Here is a 15,610-nt window from a genome sequence, read left to right on the forward strand (position 1 = left end):
AAAATATTTGAAAACAGGGAACATTGAAATCTGCATAGATTTAAAAATTCTAGCCCAGACTTTATGGAGTGATGGCTCATCTCTCCACAAATAGGGCATGTGAGTTTGACCACCTTCTGTGGTCTCTCCCCCTCCTGCCCCCCTGGGATTCACAGATGTGTAATTAGGGATGGTAGAGAGCTTGTCCCTGGCTCCTTCCTTCAGTGTTTATTTAGGGACCCATTGTAGATCAATTCTTCTAAATGTTGTTTGAACTTGCTGGTGCTATCTGCCTCCACAATTTCCTATGGCAGATCAAGAAATTCACTACCCACTGCATAAAGAAATATTTTCTTTTAAAATCTGCTTTAATTTGATAGCCTACTGTTTTCCTTGTACACTCCTTACTCTTGCATTGTGTGGGGTACAACAGCTTTGCCACCACCTCATCTACTGCGTTTATGATTCTGCAAACCTCACATGTGCCAGTATTAGACCTTACCTTTTTGGTAACTTGAAAGGTCTGGCTGGCCTAGAAGGAGGAGAAAAACAAAGTAATTGAAAATTCATTAAGTATACATGCACATGCCAATTTGTTTAATTCTTCCCATACATGGATAAGCAAAGAAATAATAAAAATCAGTTATTTCAGAATATGAATTATTTTAAAAAGCATACAATCATATTCAATTGAGTCTCCGCAAACAAGTAATTCAGAGAATGATTACAGCTACAAAGACAGCTGTGTTTTCAAAAGTGGAATTTTATGCAGCTGATTTTGGGGATTTCTATTCCAGAGGCTTTTTCAGTTTTCAACAAGAGACCAAATAAACTAACATGATAAAAATTCAGTAGTATTGAAAATCATGACAAAGTTTGCATGTGATGGGAAAAGACACTCAAAACACCATGTTCTGACATTGCAATTCACAAACCCTCTGAATTATCCTTCATAATTCCATTACAAAAAAAAAAATTGGGCATAAATTCTGCCTCAACATAATACAGGAAATAGAATGACAAAACGTACCTCTATAAAATAACTTTTCCATGCAAGTTTTTGTTATTTATTAAAAATCTAATATAAACAATATTCCTTTGATGAGGAGATAGCAAACCCTAATGCAAATTGTTCTTATCTGCCATTTCTATCACCCCTTTTCTCAGCAGGGAGGACGGAAGAACAAATTAAACTAGCAAAGCTAAACACTGATGCTAAGCCCTCTTTGACTCATCTTCATTCATAGTGTGTCTCAAACACTACAGCAAATGAATATAACTACGATTGAACATTCCATCACGAAATATAAATCTAACATATTAATTTCCTTAAGAATATATATATATATAAAATATATATATATAATCTATTTTAACTGTTACAAGAAATAAGAATTGTATAAAAGCAAATTTCTATCAGCTGTAATTCACTGCTGTCTGGAAATGCTAAACCCAAGAACGTATTAATAGCAGAGTTGCTGACTGGGACATGCCTGTAGGTCGTACATAGGGGTAAAAATTGCTCCTGGCAGCCAGGAGAAGCTGGAGAAAAACAGGAGAAAAGCATAATAACCAATCTGCAGTTGGAGTAGCTTAAGGATTAAGGAAATGTACAGACAAGGATTTTCTGTTCAATCCAGCCACAAAAAATTAAGATTAAATTTAGGAAAAGTCGCCAGCCTTCAGACTGTAGCCCAAGATGCAAAAATATGACTTTCAGTGGTACTGAACATACTCCATTTCACAACTAATGCCAAAAACTTCTGGTATGACCACAAGAATAACAGACTCGTCAGCAGCTTAAAAGTACAGAAACCCAAATAAACTGATTTCTGAAATGATTTTGCAATAGTAAGTTGCCTGAGGCTGCAAAGAAGTTGTGGCATGCTCAGTGGACTTCTCGTCATCCTACCTAGAGCCTCAACCACAAAACCAAGTTTTCTCAGCTGAGGCTAGACTGGACGATGAGAAAGTAGGTACCGAAGACACTAAACTTGAATCTGAAGTCAGTTGAACAGGATTCTGTATCAAAAGAAATGCTTAAACAGACAGCCCTTTCATGAACTGATTCAGCACCAAGGCAGAGCACAAACTGAATGTATGAAAAAGGAGACAAAGTTACAGTCAGGTTAACAGATTTTCATAATTGCAGCACTCATTCACTCTTGGTTACAGAGCAGTGAGAAATACATCTGCATGTATTTAATGGTAATATGGTGATTTAAACATGTATTTCTAGGTTTTATTTGTAAAGATTTGCATTTGCACATACATTAAGCCACTTAAGAAAGTGAGTCCCGTTTTCATCTGTGCCATAGCAGACCTCACCATGAGCAACAATACCACACAACCACTTGGCACAACCAACAGCCATCCAAGGACAACAACTAGCACAAGCTGTTGTAATTTACATTGACAGAGATTATATAGAGCAGGGGTGTCAAACTCATTTTCACTGGGGGCCACATCAGGAAGTGTTACATTTATACAATCCTACACAATCTCCCAAATATGAGTTTGCTCAGTGAGAACTGCCACAGAACCAGCTGAGCTCCTCAAAAATCTGGTGACACAAACAATGGTTGGGAAGGACCACTGTATATTTTACGTTGTTCTAAGGACAATGCAGGCACGTTCTCAATGTATCTTCCTCTATGCTCCTCCTTTCCACAGCTCTCCCAGCCCCTTTTGCAAGCAAAATCTTAGTAGGTGTACACATTTTATATCTCCTCAAACCTGACACTTTCATTTATGTCTCCATAATCATATGTCAAAACAGATCTTCTTAACAGAATGTAAAATTTGTTTAGATAGAACTTTCAAAAATTAACTGAGGCTAATTTTGTTTACACAAAAGAGGTAAAAATACACGACCCTTCCTCATCCGCCCTCTTTCCCATCAAAACCAAACTACATTTCCCTCTGTTTCCTCCACCTGCAAAATATATTCAGTCCTGAACAAATGATGATGATTAAGTTCTTCAAAGTTAGGGCGGGTTAAAGGTCACACCTGCTATCAAACTGTTTTGTTTCGAAAAGCATGCATTGAAAAAACCTGTGCACACCCGGGTGAATTCCAGCAGTGTAACCAATCCCTTGCAGCTGTTGTGATGACTCTATTATGTCAGTCAATAGGAAAAGTTATCCCTGAAAACTATGCCCAAAAAATTCTTTAGTTATGCTCTAAAACACAGAAATGCATGGCAAAACCAGATCTTTCCCACTTAATTAACGCTGCTGTGTCTAATTTTTGAAGTATTATACTTCCATTTAGCCAGTTTAAAAACACCACTAACCTCCAAAAAAAGTCTAGACAGAAAAAAAAAAACAACAAAGCACCAAAACCAAACCTCATCAGTTTTCATGAGAAATAAATGGTGAATTCCATAATTGTGCTGGGACAAAAGCCAGGCTGATTGAATTACCTCTGTACTTTGTTCACACAAGTTTGGTAGCGGAAAGCGACAATCACAGTTGTTTGTGATGGGACTAGCACAACCAAGTTATTGCAGAAATTACAGTCTCTGATTCAAATCTAATACGCCCTATGCCAAGGGGGGAGAAGGGGAAAGATAAATACAGTCTCTGTTCTATCACCAGTTCCTGCAAGTCTCAGCCCCTGTTCAACAGATGCTTTGCTTCATCCTGTCCTTTCCTAATGGCGAGTTTAAACTGAGCATCATACAATTAGGAATTGCATAAAGAAAAGGTAAATAGATTGGTTAAAAACCCCAGACATTTCCCAACATGAAATGTATTTGGTTGACCAGCAGCCTTCTGTGCAATGTGGTGAAAAGGAAAAATGGTATTTTTAAAAAGCATTGCTATTATATCCAAAAGTTTACTGTAAGAAACAAGAAGAACATCAGGAGGACAGATCAGGCCACTGGTTTGGACTGGACCACTACAGCTCTAATATTCATTTGTCCAGCACTGAACCACAGCATTTCTACCAATATTTTGAACAGTGAGGTAATAGAAAACATCAGCATTCCTGCCTATGTTGACAGTAACTTAAAAAAATTTAAAAGTGTCACTACATCCCAAAACATACTTTTGTATTAACTGATCCAAACGATGCCTTGCTAAAACATTCTGAATTCCTGTTATTTGCCTGGATATTTCCCTGGCTGAACATTTGAATTCTGAGTTATTTCATGACACTTGCATGCAACTAATTTCTCTTTCAGTCTGCAGAGACAGGAGGCAAAAGGGAAGAAGCCCTTGTAGATTCGAGCTCCTGTCTCTGCAGACTGAAAGAGAAATTAGTTGCATCCAGTCCAATCCCCCCACCAGAGCAGGAACACCCAGATGAGGTTACACAGGAAGGCATCCAGGAGGGTCTTGAATGTCTCCAGAGAAGAAGACTCCACAACCTCCCTGGGCAGCCTGTTCCAGTGTCCTGGCACCCTCAAAGGAAATAAGTTTCTCCTCATATTCAGATGGAACCTCCTGTGCTTCAGTCTGTGCCCGTTGCCCTTCATCCTATCGTTGGGCACCACTGAAAGGAGTCTGGTTGACACCCTTATAGCTTACAGCTATTTATCATAAAGTAGTAGTTACAGGGCTGTAAATGATCGCTAATAGTACTGCAGAAAACAGCAGCAGAAGCAATCTTGACAAAGGCTTTAGCAGAATGGGATCCAGAGTCCACGAAAATTGTGGTCATTGCAGTAGATCTGTAACACCACCAGGTTCTGGCAGCATGGACAAACACCAACTGTTCCACAGAATCTTAGTTCTTCTTTCTTCATGCAGATATTCATAAAAAGGATGTATTATTTCTCTTGATACAAATAACATCACATCTATATAGATATATAGCATATTTATTATGTAGTGTACTCTTTAGGACACAAACTATCTTATTTCTGAAGCACCTCATATACCACAGGTGTCTAAACATGGTGATACCAAAAAAAACAATCATTAAAAAGCCAATAGCAGAAAAACTAATTTTCACTCTTGCCTCTCACTTAAAGATCCACTTGAGTCAAAATGTTGTTACAAGAAATAGCTGTGCTTACTGGGAAAAAAAAAAATCAATATAAAGACTCCCCTGTCCAAGGATTATGAGGTGTTTAACCTCAACGCTTGACTTTGCCAGAGGGAAGCTATTCCCTTTGTTAGTAGATCTGGTTAAAAGGAGCGATAAAACATGGCTTTTTGTCATTATCACACTCAAGGATAAGCTAAATCCCTGCAGGATAGAATGAGATATGCATCATATTGTACACCTTCCATTAGAACATACAATACAAACTAAATCCCATCAGAGGAAGAAAATCCTCGTGTTTTCAGAATGTCATTGACCCATGAGAACAATTTAAATTGCTCTTAAATGTCAAGCTAACTTTTGCTGCTATATCAGGTATAACACCTACGTGCTTTATCATTTTAACAATCACTCAAAAAACAAATGCAACAGATTAAGTTGCCAAAAAGCTTTTTACCAGCCTCTCAATTTAATTTTTTGCTATGATGTGTAGAGTTTTCTTTGATTCTAATCATGAACTCCCTCAAGATGTGTTTTAAACAGGTAGTGTTTATTGCATTTGTCTGCGCTTTACTTATTTACACCTAATACAGGCAGAACAGGACAACCCCAAAAAGAAGGATGCTTTAAAGATGACAGAGAATTCAGTTTTCTCAAAAGTTGCTTTTTTAAGGTTTTATTAAAAGCAAGAAAAATGCAAAGACTTTTAGTGTTCTCTCCCACATAAAATGTCAAGGAACAATCCAAAATGGTTTCATGTCTAGATTATCAGGATGGGATGATCTGAAACTGCTACTTCACTCAATTTTTCTTGCATTCCCCTTTCCCTGAACTTTTCTCCAATGAGTGTAGCCACTTTTAAACACAGTTCTCAAACTGTCAATAAGAAAATTGCCAGCAAACATACTTAAACTGGATTGTCCTAGCTTTAAATGGCAAAGTTTATACATAATTTAAAGTATATTCTTCTTCAAAAGTTTTAATTAAAGCTATATATATATTCCTTTAACTTCTAAAGCACTAAGGGCAGCACCACATATAATACTGCTTGGCAAGTTAAACAAAAGTTTTGAACTATTCAAGACAATAAAAAAGGCTTAGCAAAATACCACCATGAATCATTACTTGAAAAGAAGCCAACAGCTAATTTGGAGTAGACTAATATTATTTCAAGATTCTTCACAAGTCTAAAACCATTAGTCTTTCTTCTTCAGTAATTACAGTGAAATTAATAGATATGTTCTGGGATTTAAATGATTACTAGAGTAGTTTCAGCATTTTTACTGGCAAAAAGTTCCTTCCTTAGAAATATTTTATTTCAAAGCTGTTTTTATTACACTTCCCAGTTGAGTGGAGCAACGCAAGGTCATGGCCACATCTTGTATTTCTCTGACAGACAGGAAATTAATGTGACCCAAGAAATCACAACATACACACAAAAAACCCTCCATCCCATGATACCAAAGAGAATGAAAGAGATGTACCAGAGCATCTCTTTGCATCAAGGTATTTCTCTACATAGGCTGAAATCCACATTCTTATAGGCATTAATGATTGACATTAAACAAACGTTAAGTTTGACTCTGGCATAGGGAGACTTCAGACTGTCATATGTCACACTTCAACTGGTACACGCTTCAGTCTTCCTTCCTGTGCAGATGTAAGAAATTGGGAATGTAAGTCACTGAGGGGTTCATTTTTGCTCTCAGAAAACCTCCTTTGACCAGAGAGCTTTTCTTGAAGACAAACTACAAGCCCACACAATTTTTTTCAGAATTACTAGGCCAACTATAGGGACAAACGCTAGTTTTTATCTTTCTACATTTTTCATCTCTTGCAGCAAATGAAAATACTGTTACTTCAGCATTTTTTTTTCTCAATTTAGCAAACTATTTCACTTCAAACATACATTACAGTGTTGAGCTGCTGTTCCAGTGTCTGAATTTAGCCATAGAGAATGTCATAATTTTTAAATGTTATAAACCAAGGTTACATTCAACATAGGAGATTTAAAAGGATTTAGCAAGTAACTACACAGGCAGGCTCTTTAGCTTACGCTGACACAGATAAAAAACTGTATTTGTTTTGTTTGCTCAGTAAGGAGCAAGATCAAAAGAGAATATTTACTGAACATTTAAAGGTTTTCAGTACTGCAGCTAAGGCGCCAAAAAACCACTGCAAGATTAAGCAGACTGTAAACCAGATTTAACATAATCAAAACTGTTCAGCAAGAAGTTAGCAAAAGTTCATCCACTTGACTGAATGAACTAAACATCCTAAAAAACGGAAATATAACACAAGAATCTTGCAGAAAGCTCTCTCATTAACATCACAGAATATACTGGAAAAGTGAGAGAAATAATGCATGTAAGCTTTTCCAGTCCTGTAAATTAATCTATTTATGATTTCATTAAAAAAAAAATTCCAAGTAGAGGGTCCAGGCTTTCTGAAATATGATCAAGATTTCTACCTGTAACTTCCCTTACGTGTACTGATCTGTTAGAGGTACCATGTCATTTCTGTTTTGCATTGATAGTCAAGGCCTCAAGAGATTTCTTTATTCAGCAGATATCCTGGGCAGATGTCTCTTAGCATTGTTAGTACAGCTAAATTAATGCCAAATTGCACAGGTGCCCTCTGTATTTCCCTTTTGCACTGTATTTGTTTGGGGTTTTATTTGTTCGGGTTTTTTTTGGTTGGGGTTTGTTTTTTGTTTGTTTTGTTTTACTCTTTGAGCACCACTGTCTACTTAAAAGCATGCACATCAACTATTACTTATTAGAAGACAACGCTGAAATATCAGAGAGGACTGAAAAGTGATTTGGGAAGGAACTAGAGACAAAGACAACAAAGGCAACTTGCAATGAGTTTTCCAAAGTCAATGTTCCTCATTCTGCACTTTCCCCATATCATAAGGAAGACTGAAAACTTTTCAGAAGTAGGAATACCCAAATCTCTCAAATCCAATCTCTCTAAGAGCGCTGAAAATCAGGTTACTAGCCACATTAAGTTTAGACTTTTGCTCTTTGTTGTCTAGTGTTGCCTTGTTTCACGTTTGAACCTTATCACAACCTACTACTAAATTAATTAAAAGCACATGAGAACAACCATACACAGTCAAAGCATCCCAACAAAATGCCATTGTTTTGGATATTCTGCCATGTGTTTTTTTCCTAAATATGTGTAGGTAAATGCCCAGTTTAAGTCATCTCAAAACACACAACAATCAGTCCTTTTCAAGAATGAACAAAGCTGATGCTGGGGTTTCCGGTCAATTTAGTACAAAAGGATGGACCTATGTTCTTTACCATTTCCCTCATGTTATCAGCTTTAAGTCTTCTGAAGACTGCAGTTCAAAGGCTCAGCAGATTGCTGGTTAAGTGCTGGTTCTTCTGTTGTTCGAGGAAAGGTGAGGGTTACAGGGCATAGGAAATTCATCTTCAAGCACACATGGAACCTGGAGTTTGTAACTGGCAGAGACTAAAGGTCAAAATATGGCCAGTCTGGTACCCAGCCTGGTGCTCAGACCAAAGCAGGAACCTTCCCTATCTCTTTTTCCTACTGAAAAAATGCTTGCCTCAAAGCAATCTGAAGTTTAAACAAATGCTAATGCTCAATTAGTACAATTAAAAGCCTGCAAAATCCCTTGGACTGCCTAACAAATGAGATGATGTATTTTTTCAACTGCACTTAATATTTTTCTAGGCATGTTATTTTTAATTTGGTCAGCCACTGAATTATAAATAAGATTTTTTATTTGTATTCCGGTCTCTCTGTGTCAGCCCTTTGCCTTCAACTCTGTGCAAGACTAATAGAAAGTGCAGCACGTTGTTTGCATAGTTGACAATGCACAACAGTTATCACAGGAAGAGTAAATTAATTCATACAACCAGAATAAATCTCTTTGGTATCACACTCAGGGATAATGTGAGACTAAAAGTAAAAATGAATAAAATGAGCAAGCATAGCTCAAATTATTGACTGCCGTGACAAATTACTTCAGAGGGGAAAAAAAAGAACCAGTTGATTTGTTTTATCCCAGGGAAAGCTTTTCCTCCACATAAACACAACAGAATCCCACATTTGGACTCAGACTGAGAAGGATGCACGAGGCTGCTACACATTCGCTCTCCTTTCCTCAACTGCATTAAAATCCCAATACTGGCACCGGGCTGTCAGTGCCGTGATGTGAAAGGAAGCATCTAGTCTGCTGCTCCCATGTGCCTCCAGCCTCTTTATTATGGGAAACCAGTGGGTAAAGAATTCATATTTTAGCATGGAATAAATGGCTTAAATGAGAACAGCACCATAATTCATAAAGTTTCCATACAAATTAACAGCATTCAGGAACTTCCAATCTACAGTACAAATCCAGATATTCTCAACATCCCAAACCCTGAATGAAGTGGCGGTAACAGCTTCTGCCTTGTAGTTGCTCAAAGTTGATAAAAAAGTTCAGAAATAAGCTTCAAAAATCTGACCTAAATGATTTTTTAAAGATATCTATTTTTAATCTTCCTAGGGGGACTAAGTCTTTTATTAACCTATAAAACAGTATAATCATATGTATTGTACAAAAGACATTAGTGCACATTGTATAGAAACAGTGGAAACAAAAGAATCTTTTAATGCATTAAATACAGCAGAAGCTAACAATCTTCAAGCTGGAAAATATTTAGATAGGTGGAAAAATACTTAGTTTAAAAAACTCCATATAGGAGTTCTGGTGAACAGTTAATGTTGCTGAAATGAGAATATTTCAAAATATTCTATACACATGTATACATACAATCAGCTCTACAAGCCATGTAGAATGTACTAGATAACAATTATCCTGTTCCTGGAATCAAGCAGAGAGCTGTTTCATAACAAAGTCTTGTTATTAAGATTGGTATTTGGCAAACATCCCCTTGCTTTCTGAAAAAACAAGCGCTTTTTATTTCTTTCTGGATCTAATCTTCATGCCAAGTAACTAGAAGGAAAATATAAAATGGGTAAGAGGCAGCTATAATGTTCTATCCTCACTTTACAGCTTTTTCATTTTTACAGATCTCCTTTTAAAAGTATTAATTAATAAGTGGAAGTATTGAAGTATATCTGCAACACTGTTTAAACAGTGTGTGGCACAGAACTCTGAGATAGAGCAGAACCCAGAATCCCACAACTGTCACATAAATCTGCAATGCCAGAATGGTTCAAAAGCAGCCTTAAATCTAACTGGAAGGAAGATGTACAATGAGTCCAAAGATATTAACACTTTACCAGCTTCCTGACTCTGGAGTACTACGTTCTTCACCTTGCTTAGAATATAAATTGGTCTCAATAAGCAAAATATTTGAATCCAGCAAGTTGAACTAACTAAGCTTTAGGAGCTAAAACCTCCAAATGAGGCCGGTGGGGAATGAGGAACAATTTACATGTACCCCAGAGTCTTTAATTTTAGCCAAGCTAATGATTCTGCGAGGCTTTAAACGGATTTTATTTTCATGTTCTGTCTTGAGATGACTGCATGATCATGGAGAGATCATCCCACGTGTCCTGTTATTGTGTTTTTACCAGAGATAATTCAGATGCTTTTCAGAGAAGTTCTCTTATCTGCTTCAGCCAAAAGCATTAGCAGTATAGTCTTGAAATGTAAATAATGGTAGGTGATACAGAGCAGGTCTCCCCTGAGCAAAGAGTTCTTGTATGGATTTATTGGTCTGATGTTGCAGAAGTGCAAGCACTGCACGCACCAGCAGTTTGGAGAAATTTTCTTAGCAGTACCATTGCTGCTTCTGCAGCTCCCTGACCTCTTCTCCCCTACTTTTCGTCTTCAAGTCCATGTATCTACTTTTTCTAAACTGTATCACCAAAGAGAGATTCCAAAAGAGTTGGCATCAGGATTAGCAAGGATACAGGTAGCTTTCAACTGGTTTTCCCATTAAAAAGTTAATATACAAGTCTGAGAGAAACAGTTTAGTAGCAGAGACCACAGTCATGCACAGCACTATTATCCCGTTCTTTCCACAACCCTGAGACCACTTACTGAATGATTTCTGCATATTCTTCCTCTTTTACTCCTGTTTACATGCATACATTCCCATAAAAAGAATAGATTTTGAAAACTACCAGGAATGATTAAGAGTTTTCTGTTTTTACATTTCTTTACTGTATAGATCTGTTAAAATATGTAACCCTTCATTATTTATTTTATCCTCCTTTCATCTCACTAAACATTCTGCTGGGTCACACAGTTTTACTCTTCCCTAGTGACTCCTAACTCGGTGCTTCCAGTTGTCAAGCATCAGTCTTCATGCTTCTTCCACTTCTTCAGATGAACAGATTTACTTGGTGGTTCTTCCTCATTTCCACTGGCTACTCGGTGAAGGTTACTGGTGATTACAGAAGCAGATGGCAGCAAAGGACGGGCAGTAACTACCCACCCCCAGTGGCTCTGGGCCCGAAGGGTTTCTTGAGATACCTAGGTGACTTCAGACAAAAAGGGTTACCTTCAACATGAGCCCTCCAAAGGGCCAGGGTGGAAAAAACCTTTCAATAGTACCTGAAAAGAAGAACTAATCAATCATACCACACTCCAAATAGGTAAGCTTAGAAACCATTTGTCAGAAAGCAAATCAAATCCCCAGACAATTGCATTCTGATATGGGGAGATGGTTGGAAATTCCCAGGGAGTGTTTGTGAGATCAAGAGGATACATCCACAAAAAAAAAAAAAAAAAAAAGGTTATGAACATGTTTGAATGAATTACATAATTAATATGTGCACAAAATAACACAGAAAACTTTCCTAAGATCTTCCAGCCTCAGAAAAACAGAATCAGAATCATCTTGACCAACAGTTGACCTATTTGACCCAATTTTACAACATAATTTTTTGCCACAATCACGTTGTAAACCATCAACCACTCAAAATATTTTCTGTTACAAGCCTTTTTCACCAATCTAAAAAAAAAAAAGTTACCAGTTGCCCAGACAGTCAAGTTATGGTGTATAGATTACATTTCCATGTAATTTAGTTTAAACTTCAAAGCTGAATGTGCTACAAAATTCCAGATCCAGCCAGCTTTAAGAGACAAGTGTGGCATTATTTCAATCTGTCTTCTTTATACACTCCAATCTGCAATGATATACCAGAGCCACATTCCTTTAATATTAGGTCACTGACAAATGTTAAGCCTTGGGCTTCAAAACCTGACAAAACCTGTCATGCTGAAACAATTGGTTACCTGCCCGGAGCTGTAAGCAAAGTGTTCACCCACCTCTATCTAATCACATTTTTCTCCCCTTAAACTTAAAACTCTAATAGTATTTTAATGCAATTTTTTTAAATACAAAGAACTAAATAGAGAGATAGTTTGAATACACACTGAATTTAATTAATGTATTGTATGAGAACTTGCATTTTAAATAACCCTGTTAAAACATGCACATGTTACAAAGCTGGATGATTTCCAATTAGCCTTGTATGAAAAATATCTGGAGAAGAGGCTGTTGTGCAGATTACAGGCTCAAAATATAACTAGAGTATGGAACAGAGATCACATAAAAATATCACATACCTAAGTGTTACTTTTCCATGTATGGAAAGTTATCTGAACATGTAAAAAATGAATACACATTTATCACCAATTCTTTTTAGCACTGGAAAGTAACTATGAATCGGACAGTTCAGTTCTTCCTGAGCATGTATCCATCCAGCTGCAAGGCTGCATCCAGTTGTTCCCTGTTTTTACCAGGTGTAAACTATAACATTTTGACAGACCTGTAGAATACTCAGAGAAAATAAGTCATTGGTCCCGTGCTAATAACACAAGTGATACAGTCAGATGTGCGCACTGGTCATTAACGCAGTCACGGCCAGTTTAAGGAGTTAAAGCACATTACAATTAGTCCAGCTTCCCCAGCACAGCATGGGACAAAAATCCTCTTTACCACATGTTTAGAGCTAAAAGAACAGGTAACAGCAGCCAGAAGCTGGGTGGCTTTTAGAAGATGAACTCATATGACTTGCTGACCTACAAGGCATATTGCAAGTACGTTCTCGCTGAGAAAATTCAGTTGCCTTTGCTAGAAGGAAGTCCAGAAATGAAGTAGTAACCACTTAATAGGGATAAGTAGAGTGCTAATGCATATAGCTGAGTTAATAAGTACAGATGCTTTAAAGGTCAGATTGTATCCTTGACTGCTAAAAGTAAGACAAACGTTTACCATAAATCATTATTTATAATTTATGTACATTTATGTACACCATAGTGAAGAAGTGTAAAATGAAAAAAAAAAAAAAAGCATTTTGGTTCAAGATCCCAATCAGAGCAGTTCAAACAAAGTCTTCATATTTGTGAAGTGCTATGGAAAACATTATTTTACCATATCTGGAAGAACTTTTCACTGTTCTTTTTTCTAGGCTAAGAACAGAAACAGATTATGGATCACATTTGTTCCCTTCCTCAAGGCTATGGAATACAGATGAAGTTTAACAGTGCTCCTGCACAGGGAGAAAAACAGTGACATTAGTGCCCCCATTTTGACAGTGTGAAAATTATGACTGACCGATTCTGTAAGGGCTCAACCTCCTGCATACCTTTGCATATAAAATCACATAAAAGTTTTCATCTTTATTTAACATTTAAACAAGTATGGGGTGGAAAAAACATGTCTGATTGTAAGCAGTTCCAAGAACTAAGATATTTTTCCATTTGTAAAAGTAATATCTGGCAGAGGAAACCAAATTTTTACTTTGTATTATTATCCTTATTTTCATCTGCTTTCACCTTAAGAAAAAAAGTTTTATTCACTGTGACTTTTTCCACATTACATATTTGTCCCGGTCTGATATTCTCAGAAGTTTAAAATTAGTTCATACATTTCATCACGACAAAATCATTATAACTGACTGAGAAATACTTGTAGCTCCAAGTTTTTGAGCAAGGATGCAGATGTTGGACGACAGGGAGAAGTGTAGCTTTTATTACTCCAGTGAAAATTCATGCAGTTTGGCTCAGCTGCAACTCTGAAAAAAATAACCTTGCATGAAAGTTTAGAAGTGGGACAAAGTCAAAGGACAAAGGGACATTTGACTTCTAGAAATTACGTCTTGGACTGACTGATGTTGCCCAGGACCAGCAGGCTGTAGAAGATTTTCCTTGTGATTGTTGCTCCTTGTAGTTGGGACTACTGTCACTGAACTCCAAAGCTAACAGATAAAAAGAGGCAAGTTCATATGAAGTGGAGGTCAGAAAGGACTAAAACCTGGAACTATCTAAAATTTCTCAATCTGAGCACAGCCTTGAAGTTTAGCAGACACATATGCTATGAACCAGCTGACTTGAGAAAGAAATCCACTTGGTACACTTCTGAATAGAATTGTTTAAAGTACTTTTCAATGCGTCTTTTTGAGGAAATATGGGGTTTGATTAGACTATGCAGACATAACAGTTTTTTCAGTGTTTGTTTCACACAATATAGGTGTACACTGTGTCTTGCAAAAGAGTTAATGAGCTTCTAGACAATTCCCAAGAAGAATAAAAAACAGCCTTTTTTTTTTTTCCCCTGGAAGAACTAATTCACTACAGGAATATTCATGTAGCCCAGCAAAACCAGTTTCCTGACTTGGTTTCTTCTGAAAAATAACTTGGTAATGTATCAAAGAGTAACTTGCAAAAACACTGGGGAAGAAATTTGGTTCATCTTCCTTATAGATCTTCTGGTTTTGTAAGAAAATGAAAGAATTATGGAAAAGGTTACCCCTATAAAAACCTATCAAACAATGCAATCCACTTACCTTATCCTGGCTATATGTTGCTGCACAGGCTGATGCTGAAAATGGTCAGGCCACTGATGGTGAAGGCAGAAGGATGGGGAGGGCTGAAGACAGCAGGCAGGCTGATATATGGGGGTGTGTTTTTGGCAAAGAGAAGCTGAATACTCAGTATGTGGCTGCATGCAGCACGAAGTCATAGGGGATGGTGCTGAGCTGCCAACCACCGAAGGACATTCTTGCTTGTTATTATGGCTACTTAAAGAATGATGGTATGGACAAGGGTGGCAGCATTGAGATAACATCTGCTGAGTTCTTTGGTTGTCTAAAGGCAGAAAGGATGGTTTGATTGTACCATTGAGCTGCAGGCAGCCATTGGGACTTGCTTTCGTTCTTGGTGCTTCCTTGGATGGGAGCTGCTGGACTGCAACATCTCCGTCATTAGCTGCAACGATACCTGGGCCGGTAGCGTTTGACAAGATGCTGCCATTGCTCAGAGCCACAGAGTCATTGACGTTGCTCATAGCCATGCTCCAAGTCCTTGATGGATCCACGACGTTCCTGAAGAAACAAAGAGAGCAAAGTTTACAGAGCTGCAGTGTTTCCAGATGCTCAGAAGTAAGTTTAGATTAAAATGAATAAAGCTCCTCTCTCATCTTCATCTTTCACAACACAGAGAAATAGAAACGAGTCACACACCACTGCCAGGAGTGTTTTGAAGGAACTTCATTTGTTCAACAAAAGGTTAAGAGTGAAGTTATGTAAATGCTTGGTGATTAAACCAAAATGTAAGTCAAACAAATAAACATTTGACACCCTCTGGGGCACAGCTACAAGTAATGGTACAGATTCACCAGAACAAGATTGTTTTGCAGC

The 15,610-nt window shown here is 37.4% G+C and overlaps 1 protein-coding gene across 4 annotated transcripts in view; it reads right to left on the reverse strand.

Moving 5' to 3' along the window:
- DISP1 (dispatched RND transporter family member 1) overlaps nt 1-15,610 on the reverse strand; it is an 89,861-nt gene that overhangs the window by 15,942 nt on the left and 58,309 nt on the right. For 3 of the 4 annotated variants that reach the window (XM_082047611.1, XM_082047612.1, XM_082047613.1), the window contains 2 exons: nt 14,759-15,295; nt 482-511 (listed from right to left, as the gene is read on the reverse strand). In XM_082047611.1, the coding sequence (XP_081903737.1) occupies nt 482-511; nt 14,759-15,264 (536 nt within the window). In that variant the 5' untranslated portion in view covers nt 15,265-15,295. Of the gene's footprint in view, nt 1-481; nt 512-6,459; nt 6,866-14,758; nt 15,296-15,610 lie in introns of those variants that run through there. The other variant, XM_082047614.1, reaches the window with a different exon arrangement.

Source organism: Streptopelia decaocto (genome assembly GCF_964273445.1).
Source record: "Streptopelia decaocto genome assembly, chromosome: 3".
NCBI lineage: Eukaryota > Metazoa > Chordata > Aves > Columbiformes > Columbidae > Streptopelia > Streptopelia decaocto.